This window comes from Corvus hawaiiensis, chromosome 6 (assembly GCF_020740725.1).
Source record: "Corvus hawaiiensis isolate bCorHaw1 chromosome 6, bCorHaw1.pri.cur, whole genome shotgun sequence".
NCBI lineage: Eukaryota > Metazoa > Chordata > Aves > Passeriformes > Corvidae > Corvus > Corvus hawaiiensis.
In genome coordinates this window covers 51,930,577-51,956,055 of record NC_063218.1, presented here as the reverse complement: position 1 = coordinate 51,956,055, position 25,479 = coordinate 51,930,577, and the positions used below count along the sequence as shown (strand labels likewise).

Genomic DNA, 25,479 nt, shown 5'->3' with positions numbered 1-25,479 from the left:
ATACTGTGTTCGAAGTTCCAGCTTCTCCTGCAGGGTCTGCAGACACAAGTCCTTATCTACCAATAACCACAAAGCAGGAGCTGGCAAGAATAATAAATGAAGCTGCCAGAAGTCAAGTGTAGACCTTACACCTAAAATTTGTGCTTAAAATTAATTTAAAATGTTTCTCCCCATCCTATTGAGCTTGTCCTGCCCAGAAATCTCTCCTCTGGCCAGAAGGACGGGCAGATTATTTTCTTTACCCATAGTATAGTTGCATGTGACTCTGGTAACACAAATACTGGATTTTTCAGACTATTTAAGCAGAGATTAATCATTACATAGTACTTTGTATTGGGAGCCAGCAGAACACAGGTGTTTGGAAATGCAATATACTGGAGAAAAAAAGCCCAGTGATTGGAAGGAGTATGGCAATACTTGAACACTTTATGTATGGTGCTAAGTGAGAAGCAAGCCATAAAAGATCTTAAAAGTGACTTCACAGTTATCTGGTTCACTAGAAAATTATGACCAGCTGGGAAGACAGGGCAAGGAGAAAGAAGGATTAAAATGCTTTAATAGACAAACTGTTTTTCAAGGCTGGAAAATACAGTTTATTCTCGGTTACAGATATTTAAATAGATACCTTTTAAACCCCTGTTAGCTATGAAAATTTAATGGAGAATTACAAAGAATGGCTTAGCTGGAATAATGTAAATGGTATTTCCACGGATGAATTCAAGCATAAACATTTTAAACCATATTCTCCATGCTTATGAAAATATCCTTTCAAAGTAAAATGGCTTGCTAAGTAATTAAATATTTAGAAACTGTATCAGAAGGTAGATTCAAAATAGTCTTCTGGAGTGAAAACATCAGTTTCACACAGGATGTGTTCCACACCTTTGGTTCAAGTTTGGTTTTTTAGTGTGAAAACCACGTAAAAAGAAACTATTAGTCCTTTAAATTTTTGTTATTCTGACTTGAATAGAAGGAAGGCAAAGTGGATCCTGAGCTGTAGCTTGGAGCACTGTGCTCCACCTGCCCATCTCAACCCTTCCCTTCATCGCCTTTCGGCGCAGATGAGGTACGGCTGTGGTTGTAAGGTCATCCCTAATCTTGGCTTGAGCTCTGGGATCACTCCATGAGGAAAATGCAGGTGAAATCGTTGTAGCAACGAGGTGAAAAACAGAAACATTTCCATTCGAGCCAGCTGTTCTCCAAGACAATGTCTTCTTCCTGGATTGAAAAAAAGGGTTTTAAAAAGATTTAAGGTATCTTCAGTTGCATTTTTGCTCTTATGATGAATAGGAATGGTCATTTCTGTGTTCTAAGAGTGCTGTGTGAACCTGGTCGTAGTATTTTGTAAGAAGGTTAGGTGATAACTCACAGTAGGAAACTGATTTAAGAGAATTTGTTGCTCACAAATGCCACTGGAACTTATTCTGTCAAATTGATTTAGATACACTTGTTACCTACTGTAACTTGTCTTGAAGTGCCAATCTAGACAGAAAATGCTTTAAAAAATGATGCTGTGAATTTCAGCCTTTTCCCCTACTATATTCTTAATTACATCTACTGCCAGTCATTATAAACTGGCAATTATAACAACTCTATAAGGTGGATTTTTACTAGTTTATATAAAATACTGAGCTCATCTATATAAAAGATGTCATGCTAAAATTTGTTTTCTCTGGAGCGCATGATATTGAATATCTTTAAATTGAATTATATTGAATATCTTTAAATCAGAATGAGGACATCATTCTGTCCATTTATTGCCATCCTTTACACGTTACACATCTCTGGATTTGTGAAAAGCAACAGTGGAAGGAATTGCTCATACCGAGTGAAAAAGGAATAAATGCATCTTTCTTGACAAACTGCCCATTACTGTCCAAAAATCTCTCAGGAGAAAACACTTCTGGATTGTTCCAGTATTTTTCATCAAAGTGAACAGAGTAGAGGTTAGTAATGACTGTGGTGCCTTCAGGAATCGTGTAACCACGCACAACAGTGTCTTTGGAAGTTGCATGGAAAATCCCTAGGGGGACTATGTTACAGAACCTCAGAACCTCGTGTAGAACAGCCTCAGTGTAGGGCATCTTGCACTTCTCTTCTAAGGTGGGCATTTTGTTTGGGCCAACGACAAGATCGATTTCTTTTTGAACTTGCCCTGTTAGGAATAAAAGCTGAGGTTTATTTTGTAATAGCCTTTACGTTTCAATTTAAGCTAAAGAATTCGTGTATACATACTTTTAATAGAATACTGAAACATGAAATACCTTATATGAAAACCAGTTGCCCACAAGCTTTTAAATTTAGACTCTTTATTTCTAGCCACAGGTAGTGTTATTATCCCCATTCTGAAACAATGGTGAAATTGATATTAGAGCAATATTTTTCGGGTCAAAGCACCAGTAGTAACTTTCCAAGTTATCTGGGCTGCTCTTCCTCCAAATCCTGGACCAAGCACTGCTAAGGTTTTGGCAGGAAAAGTGAAGTGGAGGCAGTGAAAGCAGAAACATGACTAGAATCACTTCTACAATCCAAACTTCTACACAAAATGTCTGGGCTGACACTCAGACATCTACTGCTGTCTTACTTCAGAATGACTGTAACACATCCTTTTATTTTTAAATGCCATTAATGCTCTTCCAAAAGTGTAAGTATTCCTGCCTATAATATGTAAATCTGTTGTGAACTGGGGCACTTAAGATAAAAAGAAATTGTACTTAAATTGTTAACCACAACCTGATTTACATTTTTGCTGACACTTGTACGTTTTTAATTTAGTTTATTACTTTCATATTTAATTACATTTTCTTATTATTTATTAACTACATAGATTAGTACATCTGCCAACAACAGATCATGCATCACAATGCTAAACTTAAATATATTAGAAATACTTAAAAATATTAAAACTTTATAAAAATGTATTCAGAAAATAGTATGTTAACATTTTCTCATGACACTTGATTTTTGATATCCTCTTTGTCTGCATTTAAAACAAGCTTTCCACCTCTGTCCATAGTATATTTGATAAATGATACAATAGAATAATATATAGAAACTTTTTTTTGGTGATGACTATGGGTCAATGCACCATTTTAAATTTGCAATAGGAAAGTGTATCAGTTCCTCAAAATGTCAAATTTCTTACCTTGAATGTTTGGATAAAGAGCCATAAATAACACTGCCCATCTTAAAACGTTTGTTGTGGTTTCTGTCCCAGCTATGATGAGTTCTCCAACAGAGAAAATTAAATTTTCTCTTGAATACGTAGATTCTGGGTCACTTCCATTGCAATCCATCTCATCTAAATATGCATCTACGAAATGTCGAGGTGACTGAGGCTTCCTATTTTCAGAGACACGTTCAATAAGCTCATGAAGAAACTCATAGACTTCAGCTGCATTTTTAAACAGCTGCCGGTGTTTCCCAAATGGCAAGATACCAATCCAAGGAAAAGCATTATATAAAAATACAGAAGCACTAGCAGCTAATTCAATGTTTTCACTAAAAATCTCAATCATGTGTTGAAATTCAGTATCTTCGTATGTGAAACGTTCTCCAAAAATAATCAAATTAGTAATGTTTGAAACAGCATTTGTTATCAAGTGCTTAAGATCAAATGGTCTGCCTTTGTATGTATCAATGGCATCAAGAAAAAAGAGAGATTCTTCTGAAATTTTGTGTTCAAAGGACCTTTGACCATATCCAAAAATTCGAAAGGTATTTACAGCTAATTTGCGGTGTTCTGTCCATCCTCTGCCATATTTACTGTTCAGTAAGCCTGAAAAAATATTTTGACATGGTATTTTATGCAATGCTTTGTTTTCCTTCCCCCATAAGACAATAAAATCATTTAACAAGATAAAAAATGGGATAAAATATTTCAGACATCTTGCTATGGAACACAGTCCACAAGTGACAATCCTTTCCAAATAATATCTTTAAAGAAGCATCAAGTATTTTATGAAAGGACATCAAGTAGCGAAAACGGCTAAAGCAGATATTTCATGTGATTTGTTCATCTATGGGACAAAAATTACATTTTCATTCGAAAGACACTAGCACTCACCTCCCATGTTTGTCAGCTTCTTGAACAAGGGAAGAGAGGGCCTGTCTGCAAAAATTTCACTTTGATGGACAAGGCACTCCTTGACTGCGTCATAGCCATTCAGCACAACAGCAGATATACCCCCGAGATCAAGGCTGAAGATCTTTGGGGGGAAAGGAAAGGAATAAAAAGTGTCAAATGCTATTACACCCCAATCTGGAGAACAAGGAATGAAAAAGTGAAACAACACTAAACACCAATGCAAAATGCAGAGTTGAATAACCTTCAGCAGGGCATACAGGTGACCAGAGGTGGGACAGCTGTGGCATTACACAGGAGAGTCTGCTGTGGGCTAATTTGTTCTGTCAAAAGATAAAGTAAATTAGCCCACACTACATTCTGTGCTTTGCTGTGCACCTAAAGCAACCAGCTCTCCAATCTAAGGACTGGGGACACTTTCATATAGTCCTTGGAGAGCAGTGAGAGCTGTGGTGACAGCCAACAACTGAGAGCAGAGCCCAGCTAGGCCCAGCTCCTCCTTCCTCAAGTGGTTAGCCCTGGATGCTTTGCAGAAAAGTACAATACAGCCTGCAGAAGGCAGATACAGGATAAAAGAAAAAAAAAAATTAAAATCTGAATCTGCATTTTAAAAATTAAAACTGAGGCTAAACTCAGGACTGAAATCTTAGATCCCTTTCCATACATTCCCTCAGGATTATAAATCTGTATTTTTACCGATACAAATCTCTAGATTTTTCTTCACGTCAAAGCTGTTGACCTCCACAACATGAAATTGTGTTAGCCTAATGATACATTCTGTGACAACTGGGGTTGTCACCCAAAGAATTGTCAGGTGCTGGAACAGGCTGCCCAGGGAAGTGGTAGAGTCACCATCCCTGGAGGTATTTGAAAGCGGTGTAGATGTGGCACTTGGGGACATGGTTTAATGCTGGGTTAACAGTTGGACTTGATGTTCTTAAGGGTCTTCTCCAACCTAAATGATTCTATGAGTCTATGACTATTTTATTTTAGCAAACTTGGTATTTTCACTGTTATAATGGTTCTTCTTTTTTAAGTGACAAGAAGACACTCCAAATATAATTCCGCCCACATCTGTGAGTTTTGTATACTTTGATCTAGTTTATTTATCTTTATTACTATGATATACATTATTAAAACAAAAATAAAACCCCTCTGATTGTATTTTTCCACAGTCCCCCAAATCCTCATATGCTGTTTCCAAGTTCCATCAAATTCTCCGGGATCCTTTCTGAGAGCAGCTGACTAATCTCCATACAGCGTTCCAGGCAAGTAGAAAGCTTGGTTTATTTGACAACACATTTTCCTTTCTATTTCTGATCTGTTTGTCCTAGTATTTTGCTTGAATAACATTTACCGGGTTTTCTTCTTTTTTTTCTATTACCAAAATACACATTAGATCTAGTTTGGAGTCAAGTTTTATGAAGCTTGTAAGAGGAGATTGGCAGCTTAAAACTGGCTGATGAAAAGAAATACCCGATATAGAAGAAAGTAAAAAAACCCCAAAACAACAACAACAAAAAACCACCAAAAACCAAAACCAAAACCAAAGAAAAAATATCAATTTTTACATAGTTACACTAACACACTGTATCTCAAATATTCCGCTGAAAGTACTTTCACTGAGTGTAACAGATAACACCTACTACACTCACTGAAAGTACTGACGGTACTGAAGGTGTTTTCAGCGAAAATTTATTATTTATCCCAGTGCCCGCTCACTGACTGTTGTAATTTATCACTTTTAAGCCCAGGACTTGTGGATATGGAACAAGGGAGTTCCATTTGCGGCAAGACACCGGTTTCAGCATCGCAGCGAAGTAAAAGAACTAAGCGCAGGAGCCTGAGAGAGCGGCAGAGAGGTGGGAACCCTTCTGTCCCGGTGCTCGGTCCGGGCTGGCCGCAGCAGCGGTTCCGCCAGAGCCCCGCGCTCCCGCTCCCGTTACGGGCGGGGCGCTCCGCCCTCCGCCTGCGCCCGGGGCTGCCGCGGCCACCGGGAGCCGCTCGGGCCGGGCCGGGCCGGGGCAGGGCAGGGCGGCACATCCCCCCGGCCGGCTGCTCGCCCCCGGGCCGCGCTGCCCGGCCCTCCCCGCTCCTGCCGCGCCGCGGGGCCCCGGGGCGGCGGTACCTGCCCGTGGATCTGGCTCTGCCGCCGCATGTAGACGTGCGGCTGCTCCGCGCCCAGCGCGGGGATGTTGCCGAGCAGCGGCAGCCCCGCGGGGCCGGGCGGGAAGCCGGGCGGCCGCCGCTGCTTCAGCAGCTGCCGCACCACGGCCGTGAGGAGCAGCGCCAGCGCCGCCGCCAGCAGCAGGAGCCAGGTGCCGCTGCCCGCTGTCGCTGTCGCTGTCGCCGCGTCCGGGCGCGGCCCCGGCTCCGCCGCCGCCCGCATCGGCCCCGCCGCCGCCGCTTCCTCCTCCCGTCCCCGTCCCGCCGCCCGCCTGGCGCCGCGGATTGGCCCGCGGAGGCTCCGCCCGCCGCGTCAGGAGCGCTTCTGCTTCTCTGCTGGTTTGCTGGGTTTTCCAGGAATAATAGTCAGAGTTGGTCCCGCGGGGTTTGTGGAGTGTGGAAACCCGCCGCCGGCTTCACGCTCCGACCTCGGCAGCTGAGGGAAGGAACCAGCGATTCTTTGCTCCTTGTTAGGTCTCTGGGGAATCTCAAATCCACAGTTTCGAGATGTCTTTCCCAGAGACGCTTCAGGCTGGGGGAGCCTCGGGCCAATGAACCCCGCCGTGATTCCCGCTGGCAGATGTGTGCCTTAGAGGTTCCTGGTGCTAGGTGGGCGGGGGGCAGCTCCCCGTGGCCAGAGCCAGCCACGGCCAGGCCGGGAGCAGCAGCAGGAAAGGGCCCGGCGTCCCCGCGCTCGCAGGCAGCGCGGCGGGGAACGTCCCCGGCCGTGTGACCAAGGAGCTCGGAGATCGCATCCATGGCATGCAAAGGTTGTTGTTACTTAGCGGGATGATGGCTCAGGAAGGAGGGCTTGCGCTGCAGGAGAGACCGAGATCGGTGAGGCAGAGGGCAGAGAGCAGCGTTGCTGCGCCACGTGGCGTTCTTGGCAAAACGCTCCATAAGCAAACCCAGATTTGCTTCCACTCACACTGGTTTCGCTATTACATTACTACTATTTTACAGGCAATTCGAGGCGTAACAGGAGCATTCCTGGCCCATTATAATTTCTATGCCATGTGTTTCTAACTGGAAATGTCTTTCTAGTTGAATTAATATCTGTACTTAGATTTTTAAGAACATTGATAAGATCTAAACAGATAAGGAATTTATGCTGATGGAGTTCGTTAATAACCTGTGTCAGTGCCAGCATCCTGTATCAAAAATCTTACGAAGTTTGTCAGAATACAAAGAAGTGGCTTGAGCCCTGCTGGAGGTTTGTTTTTTTCATTCTTCCGAGTTATTTCCTCATCCTTTCTTCCAGTATGATACTGCTTGGTGTCTTAACAAAATTACTTGGGCCTGAACTGCAAAAAATGTCGGTATTTTCAATGTCAGGGCCTAAAGAATTTTCACCAAAGGACAGGATATTCAGAACCTCAGCTTGGCTCCAGCCAGAGGAAGAATGAGGAGAAATTGCCAAGGAGTAAAGTAAGACATGCACACGCTCAAGTGTCTGAGGAAACACATTGCTTTGGTTTATTTTTACTTCTTATATTCTATGTTCTGTTATTCAAGTGTGTAATACCCAAAGCTGTAGATGGTCATGATTTCCACTGCATCTATGTAAGAAAAGAAAGGCGATTAACAGTTTTGGCAGCAAGCATTTTGAAGGGGAAAAACAACGCAAAAATAGCATAGGAAAGACCCAAAAAGAGGGAGGAAAAAAGATACAGAAAAAAAGACACAGCAGAAAAGTCCAAATATTTGACTAAAAAGGAAAGAATAGACTTGGGGGGGAGGGGGGGAAGCCAACAATATTTAACACTTATCTTCAAGCAGAGGAGAGAACAGTCAAAACTGACCTTACCATAGTGTTTGAGCCGTGGGATGGAGAAGAGATGGTAACAGAGGAAGAGAAACTGAAGAGCATGATTGCAGGAAAATGAAATCCATTTTGGTCAAGCCAAATGCTAAAAGGTGGTGAATCAACCAAGATTAATGATCTGAGATCCTCTAAAAGATGCGTGATTAAATGGAGGTAAAAAGCAGCAGCATGGACAAAGATGACTGAAACTTGTCAAAAGTAAGAGATAAATAAACCCTTGAGGACAGATGAAATCACCTAAGAATGCAGGTTTAGGGATGCATGACTCCAGTTTCTGTCCAAGGGCAGGATTCCTTGCCAGTTTCTGATTGATCTTTTTATTTTTAAATTTTTTTTCATTCATTCATTCCTTCAGAAGTGTGTGGGCAGCTTGTGCTGAATTGCTTCTTTGGGGATGTTTTACTCATCTTAATCATGGATGATCAAATGAGCAAACTCATAGGATGAATAAAGGGGTTTTTTTTATTTCAATTATAAAAATGATGGCTGAGTAAAGAAACCCATTAAAGCATATATCTTTATTAAATTCTAAAACATTCTAGTAATCAAGTTTTACAATTACTTTGCACTGGAAATTCTGTAAGCAGAAGTTGGAGTAACAGGAAATGATTGTGTTCCTGTCCACTCAAGAAAATCAGAAAGCAATTATTTGGCTTTGTATTCTTTTGCTACACATACTTATATATAGCTTTGACTTTTGAAGAAATATACTGACAGGTGTGGCTGGTCTTTTAGTAGCAATGTTATGATCTTGATGATAACTCTGGGGAGAAAAATTAAGTTGTTTCCAAGTTCCATTAAATATCTCACAAACTTGGATTTAGCTGTAAGTTTGAAACAGGCTCTGGTTTTCTTAATTCTTCAGAGCTGACATTGTAGCTGCACTTCTGGAAAACAAGGTAAACCTTTATCAGGTTAAAGTGTTTTCCATTCCTATAGTAATGTCTCTTGTCCAGTGAAATCATGACATTATTTATAAAATGCAGGGAAACAACTTCTTTATAGACAGATTTGTAACGATTTTGCTCCTTGCCTTTGATGGTGGGTCAGGGAAAAGAGGGAGATCTGTACAGATGTATGTAAAACAGGCATGCTTGTCATGAAAGAAATTAATTTCATAAGCCCACTGACAAGTTGAGAGTCATGTGCAGATGTTACCTATTACACTCACAAAGCTCTTTTTAACCTATGTCATCATAGTGAATGATCAACTTCCATGTTACAATTATCTCCTGGGCTAATCCTGTAATGATGTTGGTGCTTTACAGATTATCTAAAACACAAAAACACATCTGATGTTTTCCCTTGTGAATTTGGTGATTGACTGCTGAGAAAAAACCCACCTTTTCCTTCAGTCACATCCTTTTCCTTCATCGCAGTCCTACTCTGCCTAAACATTTTATGTCTGTCAAGCAGACTCAGAAAGCTAAGAGACTGGCTTAACTTCAAAAATAGTTTTGGCATGTTGTATTTTCTGGTTCTTTCAGAGTGTACTTAGGTCAATTCTATGCATAAATTTAGAAATTTATCTTTTTAATTGATGGTCTCGTATGACTATCGGTTCCCAGAAACTCTGCTGAAAGTAGATTAGCAAATATGTTGTAATAGCCTTTGCCTTCACATACTGTTTACCAGCACTGAAAGGAAAGAGATCTTTTTTAGCCCCAAATTTCACTGATGGCAGAGGCTAAATCAGTGCTTTAGGACCTAACAATGTCAGGACAAGTGCATGGCTGTGGGAGGGACTGAGGAAAATACTGAGTTACCCTGTGGCTTCATCACACCTCAGTACTGGCAAGACAAAGAATGAAATGATGACATGAGGACTTCCACTCTTCTTACATCCTGTAAATAACAAGCAAGGGTTAACGTGAGGACTTGAGAAACAGTTTCTCACCCTATTTTTGCTGACATGCTCTGACAATACATAAGATAGTATCACAGCACTTGTGCAAGCAATGAAATCAAAGTTTTATAACTGTGCTATTGCTTAACAGGATTATTTTTCTGTTCTGCGGTTGTTTTTTCAACTCTCATTTTACCTGCAGAATGCAAAAAACTGAAGTCCAAATGGGTGCTGATTTTGAAACATTTTCAGAGTGAGATTTTCCTCTGTAGTGCATCCCCTCAGTGTTACCCTGGTAAAGCTGCAAGTCTGACCCTGCCTCTGTTTGTTGAGTGTGAGGGGTTTTCCTTGTCAGCCTGCTGGAGGTGTAGCTTGGGACAGAGCTGGAATTTTGCCAGTTGTAGAGGGTGGGAATGTGTTTCCAGGTGGCAGGAGATGGCTGGAGCCTCTGTAGACCTGCTTGGAGGCTGAGCTGTGCTAACGCAGCACAGAAGATGACAAAGCTATAGCAAACTTCCTTGTGGTCTGCCCCTTCTGCCTGGCCAAGCAAACCTCAGTGCAGGACAGTGTGGCCCAGTCTGGTTTAAAGGATTATTCCAAACTGGATTTTGAATGTATCTGGGGAAATTGCCACAAAACCTACAGAGGCTTTTGGTTTTTTTGTGCAATAAGAAGGTTTCAAGGAGATTAAACCAATGCAACACTGATCTGCTGTTTAAAATGTCTTTCATAAATCAGTCTTGGAGCTTTTCTAAGGCATTTTGGAGGAAAATTTGCTTCTAGAGTGATTCATAGATTTTTCACTAATTAGTTCAACAGCAGTTCCACTTACTCAAAAGTAGGCACTGAAGCAGCCTAAATCCAGATTTAATGTCCATTGAAAAGGAAATGCTTTAGTGTTGGGATTTATATCAGTATTCTGGTTCTCAGGAAAGTACTGCATTTTTATAAAAAAGCTTTCCTTTTTGGGCCAAATTCAAATGAAGCTGTGAGATAGATAGGTACAATGTTATTTGTGTGGATAAGCTTGGTGTGAGCTCATGCTAAATCTGAATGTGGTTTTTCAGAGACTATGGGAGCAGGATTGAGGAAATAATTTGACCAATTAGGGATGTAAGTTTTGCAAAACCAAATGCCTACAAAAGTTATAGTGTAGGTTTCAGAGCCACTCTCCAGCTGTTCAAATTATGGTCACAGAAACTGGAGGTGAAAGATATGAAGGGAACAAATAAAATGGATTATGTTCCTTCCCCAGAGCATCTCACCTATATTTGTCCCTCCTGACAGATGTTAGAGTAACATGCCATAAAATCCTCCACTGAAAGAGGTGCCATAACTGCAATGCAACCCATTCTTGCATGTCATTAATCTCAGTTGCAGAAAGCTCTTCTCATGTGTGGTGTATCCTTTGTTGCCCTTCAAGACTATATATATATATAATATAGCACCAGATTGCAGATTGTTATTGTTTCATGGCAAGTAGTTATATTTTTGTTATCACCTTTCTCCATAGTCTTTCCTTCTGTTATGTTTCCCTGATCTTTGTTTCCCTAAATAGTTTTATAGGATCTCTGATAACTCTTACTGGCATTTTTTGGACTTTCTCAAACTTGCCCAAGTCTTTTTGATCTAGATTTTATCAGCAGCAAGTAGAGTGTAAGGATTACCTCCCAGGCCTCAAACAAGATACTTCTGCTGACATACAGCTTGCTTTTACAGCAGCACACCACCATTAACTCTGGCGTAGTGTATTTCATTTTCTGCAGAAGAAGTTACAATGAAATGTTAGAATGTTAGCTCTGCTCACCTTGCCCTACATGGCTTGTAGAGTCTTCTTAGGGAGCAGTGTTTGCTGGCTCTTCGTGGAGACAGGATCCTGGATCAGAAAGACCAGGCATCCACCAAAAACCCAGAGAAGTGACTCCCCCAGAAGAAAGAGCATGTGATTTTTACAGCTGGCTTTATCATGAATAGTCTTTACCTGAAAAATCTTGATTAGTTGTTATGAAGAACAAACTCAGAGAGAGCAGAGACCTGAATCACGCTCACCTCCCTCATGGAGAACCTACTGTGTTTGTGGATCGTGGCCTCATCACTGTCTCCCCTTTAATTTTTGTAGGGTCCACCTTTCTCTGATATGAACTATGGGAATGGAGATTTTATCTGTGCAGCTCACAGTCTTGTCTTTCTTGAAGAATTACATTTTAGTATTGAACAAAAATTGCACCATACAATACAAATGTGATATTTTTGTTTACCATCGTGTCAGTTTGTAGCATTGAAGAACTTCACTGCAGTGTCTGTGGCTTCTTGGCATAATGGCAAAATTTACGGTAGGAAAAATAGTCATACTTTTAAATGTATTTGTTAAATTATATCAAAGAGTGTAATATTGTAAGAAGTTGCATCTGGTGTAGAGAAAGTCACTTTAAAATAGCCCAGATTTTTCTTATCCTCTACAAATTAAAACAAATTTATTTGAAAATGAAATTCATTTTACTTGGAGCTGGAGGTTGCATTAGATCATCTGATTTCTTAAATTAAAAAAAAAAAAAAAATCCAGTAATTCTGTGGCTTTTTATTTAATCTGCTTTGAACCTATACCCAGCACTGAAAAAGGCAGAACAAGTCCCTGGAACAGATTGTTTCAGTAAATGTCTCTCTTTTTTAGTGCAGTGCTGCAAAGTACCCCTCTGTGCTAGATTTTCCACGAACACTTAACCTCTAGTTTTGGATTTATTAAGCAACACAAGAACGTCATCCTGTGAAAATCCTGTATCTTTTTCACAGCTTCAAAACTAGACAAACTGGTCAACTGCCCTTCTTCTCCATCTCATGTACAAGAGAAGAGAGATTTGCAAAAAGAAAATAAATTTGGGGAGACTAGATGACATATAGCTAGCGGGGGGGGAAGTAGGACAAGCGTTCCAGCTGGGAGTCCCTCCATTAGCGCTGGCTAGGAGCAGCCAAAGTGCCTGCCAACATCCAAGTGCTACATCATCTCTACGTGCACAAGAGTGGATCTATTGGCATTCGTACCTGTTGGTTTAAATTTACACTCCTTCCTGTGAAAGCTTAAAGTAGAAATGTTGGCATCTGAAATCCTGTAATCACTGCATCCCACAGGCTCCAGCCCGGGACCGAGCCACACTGGCAGGAGAAGGGCTTGAGATGACTGGAATCAACCACAAGGCAAAATTTAGCTTTATCCTCCTCAAAGGAGGACACTGAAATACCCTATTACAATAGAATCGTCTGGAATTGTATTGTTTTAACTTTGAACACGGGAATATTCTGTGTGGACAAGGAGTAAATAATTCCCCAAAGGAAATGGGAACGATGAACTGTTAGTAGAGAAAAAGAAGAGCGGAGTTAGAGAGAAATATCAGTCTAGCAGCCTAGTCATTTGAGTTCCTAAATTTTATTTCTGTTGGTGTAACTGTATAAATCACATTAAAACAGTAAAAGCCAAGCCGAGCCGCTCCTTTAGGTACTGCCTAATATTTGTAAATACATCCTCAGAAAAGCTACCTTAAAACCAGAACACGAGTCGTGAAAACGGAAGAGGTTTTAAATCAAATACTTTGACTCCTTCTCCCTGGGGATTCCCTTGGTGAGCATACGTGCGAGGGAGCTGCTGTTTAAAACGAACTTTCAAATTTGGCAGAGCTGGGGGGGGAGGAGGAAGCCTTCCAGGGAGCATCCCTTCTGCCACCCTCTCGAGGGCTGCAGCTCGTGAAGGGCTACGAAGACGTGTTAGGGAAAAAAAAAAAAAAAAAATCAACCTCAAAATCGCCTCAAACAGTGGTTTGGGTTGTCACCTGGAAAAAAGCAGAACCCAGACCCCGAGAGGGTTTTGCAATTGTCGTTCTGCAAAACGAGGGCGGCAAAGCGCCGCAGCGCCCGCCGGTGGCCGCCCCCGCGCTGGGAGGGGAGGGGGCCGGGGCATCCCGAAAGGCGGATGGCGATGGACACAGCAATCCCTCCCCGGACGGCAGCCACTCGCGTGTGCTTTCTGTATGTCCGTGGGTTTTCTTCAAACTTCCCACCTAAAATCTCATCAACAAAACATCACCCGCCCCGCGGCTCTCGCAAAATTTATCCACCTCCCGCTGAACACACGGCTCCTGCCGCCGGGAGTGACCCTGTCATTGGCGGCTGCAAAAACATGAACGAGGAGCCGCCGGGATGTTCCCAGGAAAGCTCCCTGTCCATCTGAACAGCGAAACGCGCCATCCAGCCACGCTGGTCACCTGCTCCCTGCGCGGCCGCGCAGTGTGAGCGCAGTGTGAGCGCAGTGTGAGCGCAGTGTGCGCGGGGCTCTGCTCGCCGCCGTGTCGCCGCCGGGGACGGCGACAGCGGCATAGGCGTCTCTCACCGCTGCCGCCGGCGGTGCCCGCAGCCGCCGGGAACTGGGAAGCGATGCAGGGGAGCGAGGGCAGGGGCGGGGATGGGCGGAGCCGCGTCGTACCGGGGGTCCCGGGGACGGTCCGGGGCCCTGCGCATCCCCGCCCGGCCGTCGCCAGCCCGTGTGCCGTGGGGCTGCCGCTGCCGCCGCGCTCGGCAAACGCCCAGCGACTGCAGAGCATCTCGCCCGGGCTGCTTCTCCCCCTCCCCACGCCCGCTCCGGGCGGCAGCGCTGTTGTGTCCCTCCCCCGTGTCGCGTCTCCCTGCGGTCGCCCCCGCCGGGCCGGTGCTTGCTGCGCCTGGGCAAACACCCGTCTGGGCAAATACCCGCCTGGGCAAACATCCTGAGCGGGCAGGTGCGGCGGCGGCCGCCGTGACAGAGGGTCCTTGGCGGGTGATGCATGGGCGGAGGGCAGCTGCCCGGTAATCCCCGCCGGCGGCGCTCAGCGCCGGGCAGCGCGGGGGCGAGCCCCCCTCCCCAGGCGCCTGTTCCGTGCGCGGAAAGGCGCTGCACCTGCCCCTGAAGTTGTGTGATGGAGACGGTGGTGATGCTGATGGTTTCCTCTAGGAGCGCGGAGTTACTCCGCGGCCCCGGCCCGGGGGCGGTGCGGGCGCCCGGCAGGGCAGACCGCGGGAGCCGCTCACTGCCTCCATGGGGCTGCTCGCAGGTGTCACTCGTCCCTCGCCCCGGGGAGGAGCGGCGGGTGCCGGCGCCAGCGCTCTCTCCTCTGCCGGGGAACCGAGGGGGCTCTGGTGTGCTCCCTTCGGGCAGCGATCAGCACTGTCGTCCGCCCTGCCCCTGTCCCGCCGCACATCCCGCCCGTGCCCGCCAGCGCGGAACCCCCGCCACCCACACGCGGCTGCTGTCGGGGCGCCGGGAGAGCACCGCGTACACCCGGCTCCGCGCCGGAGCCGTGGCGGCGGCCGGGGGAATTCCCGGGGAGGGTGGGCCCCGCTCTGCAATGCGGTCCCACTGCTGCAGAGGTCGCCACGCGTGAGCGGTGCCGCGGGGGCGCGGGGGAGCGGCCCCCCCGCCCCTCCGTGCGCAGCGCCCCGGCCGCGCCTCGCCCCGCGCCGCGGCTTTTTTTGTGAATGGGACGCTCAAGGAGCGGGCCATGACGTCACCGCCGGGCCCAATTGGCGCCCAATGGCGGAGCGGGCCCCGTCGGGCGGCCGGCGCGGGGATTGGCTGGAGGGCGCGCGCGGGCGCCCACGCAGGCGGCGGCGGCGGCAGGTATAAAGGGGGCGGCGGGCAGTGCGTGACACCGCGGATCGGCGGCGACACCGGCACCGCGCCCGCTCCTCCGGCCGCGCTCCGCTCCGCACCCCGGTAAGCGCCGCGCCGGCCGCGGCTTCTTGCGCGGGGCGGGTCCCGGCAGCGCCGAGTCCCTGCCAGAGCGCGGGGCCCTGGTACCTCCATTCATAAGCTCGTGTACGCGGGGTAGCGAGAGCCGAGGCGGGGGGGACAGTCCTTCCCCGGTCGGTCACTTCCTTACCCCGCCGATGCGACGTGGAGTGTCCGGCCAGGACGAAGTGCTGCGGCAGAGGTCACGGCCGGGGAGCCTCGGGGAAGCGGGGCGTCCTTTGGAAGGGGGCTCGCAGTTCCCGTCGAGTATTGGGAGCTGGCAAAAATGAGGATGATGTGGTGGTTATGATGTGCTCCTTGGAGTCCAAGACACTGATGCTGTGAGAGAGCTGTATCTCAGATCTTCAATAACAGCAAATTTTACAGGTTTTGTGCTTATGACTGATTTTTAACTTATCCTCTTCTCTGGTTTCAGAGTAGAAATATTTATTGAAATTAAACTACTTAGTTCTTAAAGTGTAATCTGAACTGGGGTGTTAGTGTGCTGGCTGGCAAGAAGCAAGCAGCTTCAGGTAAAGTGCTAAGGGGGCACTTCTTTCTTAAACATGTTAAACACTTACTGTTTTTCCTTTTGATTTGTATCTGTCCGTGTCAGACACACTGTCTGAGACATTGTGTGCAGTAGTTACAGGAACGTATTTTCTGCCAGTTTGAGGAAAGGTGCTTTAAGTTGAATGCAAATAGCTGCATGTCTGAAAAGCCACATTTTTCTGCCCTGTAATAGTGCTAAGCTACCATAAAATTTTGAGAAAATGAAAGCATAATAGCAATAATCAAAATAAACAAAAAGGTGAACTTAAAATATAAAGCTCTTCATATTTGTGCTACTTGTGGCTAGGAAGCAATGACCTCTTTAGTGGAACTTGCAGGATTGAGAAGGTTGGAAAACAGCCATTGCTTGATGTACCTCTTTGTTGTAGAGAGGAAATCATGGTTATGCTGAAGATTTCACCTTTCCTTGCTGTTTATGCCTTGGTTGTGTGCCAGCTGGACAGCTTCCAGGCAGCCCCAGTCAGGTAAGAAGCTGGTCCTGTTGCTGAGTGCTCTGTCTGAATGCTATGAAAATGCTTAATATTCTTTAGAGGTCTGTGAGGGAAACAGACCACAGTGAAGGAGAAAGGTGGCTGCTTTTTGTGCTGTGGCTTTTTGATCCCACCTATGAGTGCCTAACGGTGCGCATGAGGGGAGCGCAGCGGGCTTTGCGTAGTCACACTGTGGAAGGCACTGTCAGTGACATGCAGGAGTGCCTGTCAAACCCCTGTTTTCCTTGCCTCTGCCCAGACCTGGCTTGGAGTCCATAACGGATCGAGTGACTCTCAGTGATTACGAAGCTCGGAGGTTATTAAATGCGCTGGTGAAAGAGTTCATACAGATGACAGCAGAAGAGCTGGAGCAAGCCTCTGAGGGGAACAGGTAAGGACTGCAGTCCTGGGCAGCAGAAAAGCAATGTGGGAGTGTTATGTGTTTGGTATTTAGCCAAAGTCATGTGAGACGACCCTCTGCAGGTCAAGGTCTATTTATTTTCTTGGGGTTATGGCTAACTGGTAAAGGATGATACTGCAGAGACATCCTAGTGTTGGTGTCAAGAGAATGGCTTCCACCTAGTTAACCTGCCTCTGTCTCTTACTTCTGAAAGTGGAGGGCGATTTGAGCTTGAATGAGTGGGTTGTGTTAAAATATGGCAGCAAAAGGTACGTCTTCCCAGTGGGAGTGTTAGGGGATTACTCAGTCACTCTTGGATTCTCTGTTGTGCAAGTGCATGCTGTTGTAAGGCATGGAAAGTCCCTGGCAGGAGGGATGTGTTCCTCCCCGATGCACGCAGCGCCACTCTCCCTTGGACCAAAGGCATGCAGGAGCACTTGCATTATCCTAACAGGATTTGCATTGCAATGCATGGGGATGGATGAGGCACTGAACAGCATGCGGAATATAGGGGAGGTTCAACTTCCTGACCTCTGACTATATGGGCATCCAAAAGGCTAATGGACTTGCTTGTCAACAAAATTGGATTCATTAACAAATAGTGTTTTCCTTCTGACTGCTTATGTATGAACTTGCCTTGCATGGAATGTGATGCTGAGAGTTTGGATTTATTTTGAATGAATTTTTAAGTCTCCTAACAGTAGATTTTTATGTAGGGAAGAAATGCATGAATGTGCATGTTTGAGGTTACTCTTCCTTTGGGCATGTTTTTATTTTTTTCCCCCCTGCAGCCTGGATAGACCCATTTCCAAACGCTGTGCCAGTCTGAGTACTTGTGTGCTGGGCAAACTGTCTCAAGAATTGCACAAATTGCAAACTTACCCTCGCACTGACGTCGGGGCTGGAACTCCTGGCAAGAAGCGGAATGTGCTGAGTGACCTGGAACATGAACGCTATGCAAACTATGGGGAACCCCTAGGAAACAACTAGACATGCTTATTTCTCCCCCTCTCCCTTTTTTAACCTGATGCATGTGGATCTAACTTTGATTGCTAACTTTGCTGTGTTCTTTTGGTTCTGTTTTCGACAGAGAATGTTTGAGATGGACCTAATGGTAGGAAGACAGAGAACATAACATGCATACCAAGCTAGGGGAGAAAAAATAAATAAAAATGATCAGCACTGCCTTGACATTCCAAATGATTTTCTTAGACACTGATTAAAAAAAAAATTGAAACAGGGTTCTTCATTTCTGGCTGCTAAATGTACAAGTAGATTCTTTCTTTTGTGCTTGCCCATGCACTTGTTCAATAAACCTATTTTTCTATAAGGATTAGATCTGCTTGGTTTAAGAGTTTGTTTTAGAATGTGAGATTTCTAGGTGAGGCTAGAAACATTTTACAACTTAATGTTCAGGAGAGGCAATGCTAGTAACTTCTAGAAAAGTTGAAAGAGAGCTTAGAAGTCAAAGTTCTACGTATACATTGATATGTACTGCTGTAATCAGGCATGCATGCAATCCTGTTGGTAGGGACCCTGAGAAGCAAAGAAATCAGGAAGACTCATACATATTCATTCAAACAAACTAGAAATGTAATCCTGTTTAAAACTGGGTACTGAACATGTCCAGGTAAGAATTTTGTGGGTTTTTTTCTTTTCTTATTTTACAATAGGTCTTTGCACTATATTTGAAACATATGTACCTTTAAAATATTTGTGATGATTTACAATTCACCTACATTATGTTGTCTTGAATTAAGAGCCAAACCCAGATTTCTTTACAGTTCTGTTGCAGCACTGCATCTATCTTTTAATCAGAGGCCTCTTTCAAAAACTTGGCATAGATGTTAAAAACAACTCTTCATTGTTAACATTAATAAACTGCCTTGTGATGCTTAGCTGAGAAAAATCCCTCCTACTGCAAGAAAAAAATCATTGCTTTAGTAGAAAACTCTTTAAGCAAGGATTGTGTGAATGCATATTCCTTGCAGGTCCCCATCTGGCACAATTGTTAGCTGTAGGCTGAATTGTGAGCACACAACTAATGCTGTCAAAGTCTGAAGTGCTCCATGGTGAAGCGCTGTAGTAGAAAGAGGTCTCTACTACTGCAGGAAAGAGAGGTTCTCCCATTCCCACTAAGTTCCTGGAAGCAGTTTGTGTGTTTGTGTGGTTCAGCTCTGAAAGCAGCTGGTCAGCTGCTGAGCAGGTACAGCCCTGTCATAGTCACTGACAAAGCTCCTGCAGTCATCAGTGATGCTGCAATTCCATTTGTTTTCTGGCTGTTAGGGAGCACAGGTGTTGGAGTGAGAAGTGAAGACTGTGTCTGCTACTGCCTTTCAGGAGCACCTCAAGCTAAATACAAATGTGAGCTTTTGGAGGAAGCAGGGATTGTTTAAGTGCTCCAGACCTGAACCTCCTCAGCTCCTCTCTGTGGCCATAATGCCTGGCTGGAGGCAAGGCAGTAGCCCAGGTGCTGCTGAAAATCTGGCCTGGATTTAGTCTTCAGTCCAGCTGCTTCTGTAAAGTGAGCCTGACACTGAGAAAACCATAAAGAGGCATCTTTAACAGATGTAAGCTGTGCACACGGAAGGCGCAAATGCCTTCTGCACAGCCAGCCTGCTTTTAATCCTACAGAAGAGTCTTTGCTCATCATAGTGATGTTCCACTGCGTGCAGGGTTCATGCTGTGGGATCTAACTCTTCCTTTTCCTCCTGAAAAGCAGTGTAACAGCACAGAAGAGGGCCTGCAACACAGCCACCTGTGTGACCCACCGCCTGGCAGACTTCCTGAGCAGGTCAGGGGCAGTGGGCAAGAACAACTTTGTCCCAACCAATGTGGGCTCCAAGGCCTTCGGCAGGCGAAGAAGAAGCATCCAGATATAAGAAGCTGAATGGTGATGTGAACACGGTAAGTACATGGCACCAAACAGAACCTGTGGCATCACCAAAACTTTAGTTTTGCTGGGGGAATAACAGAGCTGCATGGGTAACCTCTGAGAAGGCAGGCCAAGTAACTGTGTAAAAAGAAAAGAGATGTTACAAATAGAATAAAGACACCTAGACTGTGAAGAAGAGCTTTTGGAGATGTTGTGCTTAGGTAACTACCTTCACTGTGCATTAACTAAACACAACAATTTGTTTGGAATTCTTTGCTTGTTTTAGCACTAACATTTCATTATCAACATATCAGTAAACTCTGGTTTTCTTTCTTACAGATCGCAATGAAACTGAAAACTCGACTTTAATTTCTAATGGAAGCAACTCTTCTTCATAAACCAAGACCGCCAAAAAGATTAATTTTTCATCCTACTATTGAAAATGTTTTATTTAATACAAATGAAAACACTTCTGTTATGTATAGTAAAAGAGGATCTAGTTATTAAAGTTAAATTATTGTATATTCTTTTTATATGCAACTCTATTTCAAATAAAATGTGACGGCATCTATTATTTATTTATCTTCCAGCTTATGTGATCCATGCTACTTATCCTGGCCCTACTGCCAAATCTCGGGGATTATACTAAACTGCTGCCTGGCAAGGCATATGAGTATTATACAGTGTGCTGTGCCTTGATGTAAAACACTTAACTATCCTGATTGTACAGTATGTTTAAAAAAAAAAAAGAAATCACTTCAATATTGTATTATTTGTGAATTTACGCAAAATTAAAAAAAGTATTTTAGATACACTTGGATTGAGAAACTGATTTTTCATTTGGACACGCTTATGGATACATGTGGCACTAAGCCAACATCATGGCAGATCAGCTAGTCCATTGATCTGCTCCAGCCTTATTAACTATAAATACTAGGGTTTGAGTCAAAAGTTCAGGACAGAAAGAATAGCTGCTTTTTATATATATTAAAAAACCCCATCTGAACCAAGAGACACTACTTTGACTTCTGCAAGAAAAATAAAAAGAAGCCACAGATACATTTAGTAAAAAGATGGAGATAAATTTAATCATGTGTAGTTTAAGACTAAATATTTTTATACAGGCTGTAGTTCAGATGAAACGGCCTGACATCTGCTGTAGATTTTTGTGTAAGGTCAAAAAAGTGAATTTGAAAGGAAGGGAAAGAGAAGCTACGGAAATGTACATTTCTTTGAAGCAATCCTGAGGCAGAGTCTATTTAGGGATCAGGGATAAATAATTTGAGTGCAGAAGAGGGTAGCTGGATGCATTCCATGGACTTATAAGTGGTGCTGCCAACTTCCTTCTCAAAGCTGCTGCTGTTTCAGTTTAGTAGCTGAGTCAGATATTTGTTTAGATTTGTTTCGTGCTTTACAGCCTGACCCTAAAATCTGCTTCATCAGTTCAGGTGAATCCCAGAATGGGTGAGGGAAGAGGCCACAGTGGTCATCTGCTCCCACCTCCCTGCTCCAGCAGGGTCATCCTAAAGCACACGACGCAGGATTGCATCCAGAGGGTTCTGGAATATCTCCAGTGAGGGAGACTCCACCCTGCTGTGCAAAGCAGAGGTGGGGGTTCTCACGATGTCTCTGCGTGTCTCTGCTGCAGGTGTAATGCAAAAGGGGACCTTGGCCAGCCTGGTGGAGACAGTGATGCTGCCCGGTGACAGTGCTTCCAGACCATGCTTGTTCCTGGCTGTGGGTTCACTCCTTGGGGAACACCAGCTCCGGTAAGTCAGTGTACAAAGCAGGCCTTGTAGGAGATGAACCCAAGGATCTGCTTGGGTTAGGCCAAACTGCCAGTTTTGGAGCCTGTAAGCATTTGTTCCCATGTTTCAGGTATTTTTCCCCATTTTTCTTTACACAAAGTGGGGGTCATATGCTGGGATCACCTGGCTACCTCACCTTTCCCTGTCACTGCAGGTCCTCTTTCCCTGCCACTGCACCTTGTCTCTTTTGTTTCTTATTACAGCACTTAATGGCTTAATCTCCAAGATAAAATGCAAGCACAGTTTTTGGGGTGAATACTTGCAATTTAGTGATTCATATTCAACAAGAAGCCAGGCAATGTTCATAGGCCCCTCCTGGCTTTAATGTCTAAATGGTCAAGCGGTTTATTTTTCCATTTCTAGCCATTCTCTGCTGAGACACACCTGAGGCTCTGTGTAATTGAATGATAGCTGTAGTGTCCATCTAGTTTAAAAACTATTAGCCTTTCTTTTCAGTTTAACAAAGTTATGCATTTTTCTGTCAGACAAAGGGATTTCCTCAGACCAACATTGTACAAAAACCTAACAAGTAAAACATTCTAGTAACCTTGGTGCTGGCTTTTACATTGTCCTGGGTGTAGGAAATTTGGGTGAAACTTTTGATACATGGTTTTTGTGTTGATTTTTGTTTTCTTTTTCCTTAGGAAGAACTAGCTACTTTCCTGTTTCAAGATCTATTCCTGTTCTATCTTCTGTCTCATTTCTCCTGAGAATCTGTCTGCACATCAATGCAATACACTTAGCAGTACATATCCCTGTAAAGGATAGAGGGCTGAGCACTGTGGAAGCAAGGGTGAATACAAAAAACCTTTTCCATGATGTGAAGGGAGAGAAGCCCTTCACCACAAAAACGGAGCTGCTCAGAGCTTTAGAAGAAGCAGATTGTTACTGAAACTAGAGAAAAGCAGAGTTGTAAGCAGTAATATTTTAAATAAAAATTTTTAAATTTTAAGGTAGTAAGCATGGTAGAAAGAATTGCAAAGCTGCTAGAAGGTTGCTTTTACTGACTGTGAACAAGTGGAAGAAATTGCTTCCATTTTTAAAAGGTACTGTTCTGGGTAATATTACCCAAAGTTTTCAGCTCTCAAGTAAACCCCAAACTTCCACCCAGGAGAAAATCTATTTTGGAATCAGCATTTAAAAAGGAAAAGTGTGGTTTCTAATGTACTTGTCTTTCCATTTTGATTACACTGCCATTCTAAGAATACTTGAAGCTGGTGGAAAGTATAACATTGGTGCAGTATACCTGAGTGGCACCAAACCCAAGTTACTTAGTATTCTGTATTCATGCACGAGTGTCTATGTTCTTGTTGATGAGGCAATGTCAGCCTGACTATAGTTTGGTTCTAACATTTTTAGATGTTTGTCTGTGTGTGTTTTCTTTAACCACTACGTTTTTTTAAAATCTGTGGGCAAATGAAGTCTTGGGAGAGTGCTTTGCAAGTAAAGGCAAAAGTGGAAGAAATTTCTGAGAAGGAAAAGAATATTATCAGAGGATAATTTATTGTAGACTGTTCTCATGTAACTAGAGTTTTGGGGTTTGAATTTGCCAATTGTTTTCCAGTGGTTTGGATTTTCAGTGCCAATATGGACACATGCATCACTGAGGGCCCATGAAAGGTTATGAATTTTGCCCAATCCTCTGCTCTGAGCTCATGGGGGGATAAAAAAGCCCCATCTTGTGGCCAGTGAATAAGCACAGTGAGAGCACGGCATCCAGGGATCCCTCAGATGCTTTTGCCTTGCAGGTGGGTGCAGCTTCCAGCTGGACGTGAACAGGGTACGCAACCTGGGCTGGTGACAGGAGGCAAACTCCTGCTCTTGTCAGGAGCCCCCAGAGGCACTGTGCAGGGCTGTGGTGCCACTGGGGGGTATCAGGCAGTCCTGGGGCAGCTGGTGTGGTACCAGGTGATGAAGAACAGGAGCTGAAACCGGTATGTGTCCTCATGGACCTTTGCAGCTGCCAAAACAGAGATGCAGGAGCTCTTCAGCTGTGTGCTTTTTCCCAGGAGACAGGTGGTGTTCTGCTTCTAGATCTGACTCAGTTTTTGGTTCAGGATTGGTCACGAGGACATTGCTGCACGTCTTGATAGAGCATCATTTTGAAATAATCCAAGCGGACTTCCACCGTGGCAATTTTTTTTTCTTCTTCTGTTAGTGAAATTTAATTCATCTTCCTGAAAGCTTCCATTATCTGCAGTGTGAGAAAGGAGCAGAGCTAATGTTATTGCTTCTGACACTGAACACTGCCAAAAGCAACTTATATCAGGCAGTAGTAAATTTTGGTATTGGTTGTCTAATCCAGCATTGTCATGTCTAATCAGCAGATTGAACATCTCTAAGAGGTGAAGAGTTTAAAACATGCTGGAGAGTTCAGGCCTGTGCATTTTTCTAGACTGAAATGTCTCAGAACAGGTGAATACTTGTTAGAGATAAACTGGGTGCTTTAAACCTGGCTTCGCCCAGGCTGAGCACTGGCAGCTTGGTTCCAAACTGGTCACAATCACTGCCTCTGACAGTCAGCTGAAGGCTGCCCTGGCAGCTCAAAGGGCTCTGCATGGTGCACACATCTGCTGTCTCTTTACTGTTCTAAAAGGCACCACATCCTTCCCCTATTCTCCACTTTGGATGCTCCTTATGCCTTCTAAAATTGTTCTTTTCTGCAGGTAATGTCCAAGTAGTATAGTACCCCTCTTTTTTTTTTTTTTTCCCCACAGAAAGAAAATAATTCCCATTTCCAAATTACCCCTAACGTTGTCATACTTTCTCTGTGAACTTTCCAATCTCTGTGAGATTTCTGATTCAATGGAGTAATCAGAATCATTGCAACATTTATCTTTTCTTTCTATTCTTGGCTTCACCACAGCTCTTATTTTCACCAATTACTCTTTTGGCTGGGGCTGAGCTGTGATGCCAGCTAAATTATTGGTTTCACCTCCACGAAAGCAAATAATTGCCTTCAAGTCTGACTGCTAAGCCACGAGGGCTTTAAACATGGAACAATGTGTGATTCCGAACCGCGGGCGCGGAGGCAGCGATGAGGGGGAGCTGCCTGCCAGCCACCCCGGGCATCTCCCTGAGAGGCCACCTATCCCACTAGAGCACAGAAAGAAGGTGGACAGGACAGCCAGGTTAGTGTTTTTGGTCACTAACTCCTGTCCTCCCGCAGCAGCTGTGACCCAGAATGCTGGGCATGTTGGAGAGAGCCTCCTCCTCCTCCTTCTCTGCCAGGGTTGATGGAGACAGCAGGCTCCTGGCTGAACCTGTGGAGCCATGGAAAGAGGAGCCCACACTGTAGCAGGTTTGGTGGCAGGACTTGTGACCCCACGAGGGACCCACGCTGGAGCAGCCCCTTCCTGAAGGACTGCAGTCTGTGGAAAGGGACCAATGCTGGAGCAGTTCATGAAATGCAGCCATGGGAAAGACTCACACTGGAGAAGTTCCTGGAGGACTTTCTCCTGCTGGAGGGAACCCACACTGGTGCAGGGGAGGAGTGTGAGGAGTCCTCCCCAGGTAGAGAAAGGAGCTGCAGAAGCAGCGTGCGATACACTGACCACAGCCCTCATTCCCCATCACCCTGCACTGCTGGGGGAGAACGTAGAGAAACTGGGGGTAAAGTTAAGCCTGGGAAGAAGAGAGGTGGGAGGGAGGTGTTTTTAAGACTTGGTTTTTCTTGTTAT

At 44.6% G+C, this 25,479-nt stretch overlaps 2 protein-coding genes and 1 long non-coding RNA gene across 6 annotated transcripts; 2 read left to right on the top strand and 1 right to left on the bottom strand.

Moving 5' to 3' along the window:
- Positions 1-538: 538 nt before the first annotated feature.
- Positions 539-7,115, bottom strand: LOC125327169 (vitamin D 25-hydroxylase). Of its 3 annotated transcripts, none has more exons than XM_048306344.1 (5): positions 7,032-7,115; positions 4,067-4,208; positions 3,146-3,778; positions 1,826-2,155; positions 539-1,218 (listed from the first exon to the last, which is right to left on the bottom strand). In XM_048306344.1, exons 2-5 carry the CDS (start codon positions 4,071-4,073, stop codon positions 1,043-1,045), a joined length of 1,146 nt encoding a protein of 381 aa, XP_048162301.1. In that variant the 5' UTR covers positions 4,074-4,208; positions 7,032-7,115; the 3' UTR covers positions 539-1,042. The 3 variants fall into 3 exon arrangements, with proteins under 3 accessions (XP_048162301.1, XP_048162303.1, XP_048162302.1); XM_048306346.1 differs by having other exon boundaries at positions 3,146-3,342; positions 7,032-7,101; XM_048306345.1 differs by lacking the exons at positions 3,146-3,778; positions 7,032-7,115 and adding an exon at positions 6,213-6,342.
- On the top strand, positions 5,854-18,452 carry LOC125327170 (calcitonin). Of its 2 annotated transcripts, none has more exons than XM_048306347.1 (4): positions 5,854-5,946; positions 16,615-16,710; positions 16,976-17,107; positions 17,908-18,452. In XM_048306347.1, exons 2-4 carry the CDS (start codon positions 16,625-16,627, stop codon positions 18,104-18,106), a joined length of 417 nt encoding a protein of 138 aa, XP_048162304.1. In that variant the 5' UTR covers positions 5,854-5,946; positions 16,615-16,624; the 3' UTR covers positions 18,107-18,452. The 2 variants fall into 2 exon arrangements, with proteins under 2 accessions (XP_048162304.1, XP_048162305.1); XM_048306348.1 differs by lacking the exon at positions 5,854-5,946 and adding an exon at positions 15,576-15,658.
- Positions 18,453-21,413: 2,961 nt separating this feature from the next.
- On the top strand, positions 21,414-25,133 carry LOC125327773. The gene is made up of 3 exons (XR_007204362.1): positions 21,414-21,760; positions 22,444-24,930; positions 25,031-25,133. It is a non-coding gene; the product is annotated as an uncharacterized LOC125327773 (long non-coding RNA).
- Positions 25,134-25,479: the final 346 nt, after the last annotated feature.

What these genes read in the sequence shown, in the direction of transcription:
- LOC125327169 (XM_048306344.1), bottom strand. An exon ending in TCTTTATCCAAACATTCAAG is followed by an intron (nt 2,156 to 3,145) that starts GTAAGAAATTTG and finishes TATTCCTAACAG; the next exon opens with GGCAAGTTCAAAAAGAAATC. An exon ending in ATTTATTCCTTTTTCACTCG is followed by an intron (nt 1,219 to 1,825) that starts GTATGAGCAATT and finishes TTTTCAATCCAG; the next exon opens with GAAGAAGACATTGTCTTGGA.
- LOC125327170 (XM_048306347.1), top strand. Translation starts at nt 16,625, where the DNA reads ATGGTTATGCTGAAGATTTCACCTTTCCTTGCTGTTTATGCCTTGGTT. An exon ending in TTCCAGGCAGCCCCAGTCAG is followed by an intron (nt 16,711 to 16,975) that starts GTAAGAAGCTGG and finishes GCCTCTGCCCAG; the next exon opens with ACCTGGCTTGGAGTCCATAA. An exon ending in CAAGCCTCTGAGGGGAACAG is followed by an intron (nt 17,108 to 17,907) that starts GTAAGGACTGCA and finishes TCCCCCCTGCAG; the next exon opens with CCTGGATAGACCCATTTCCA.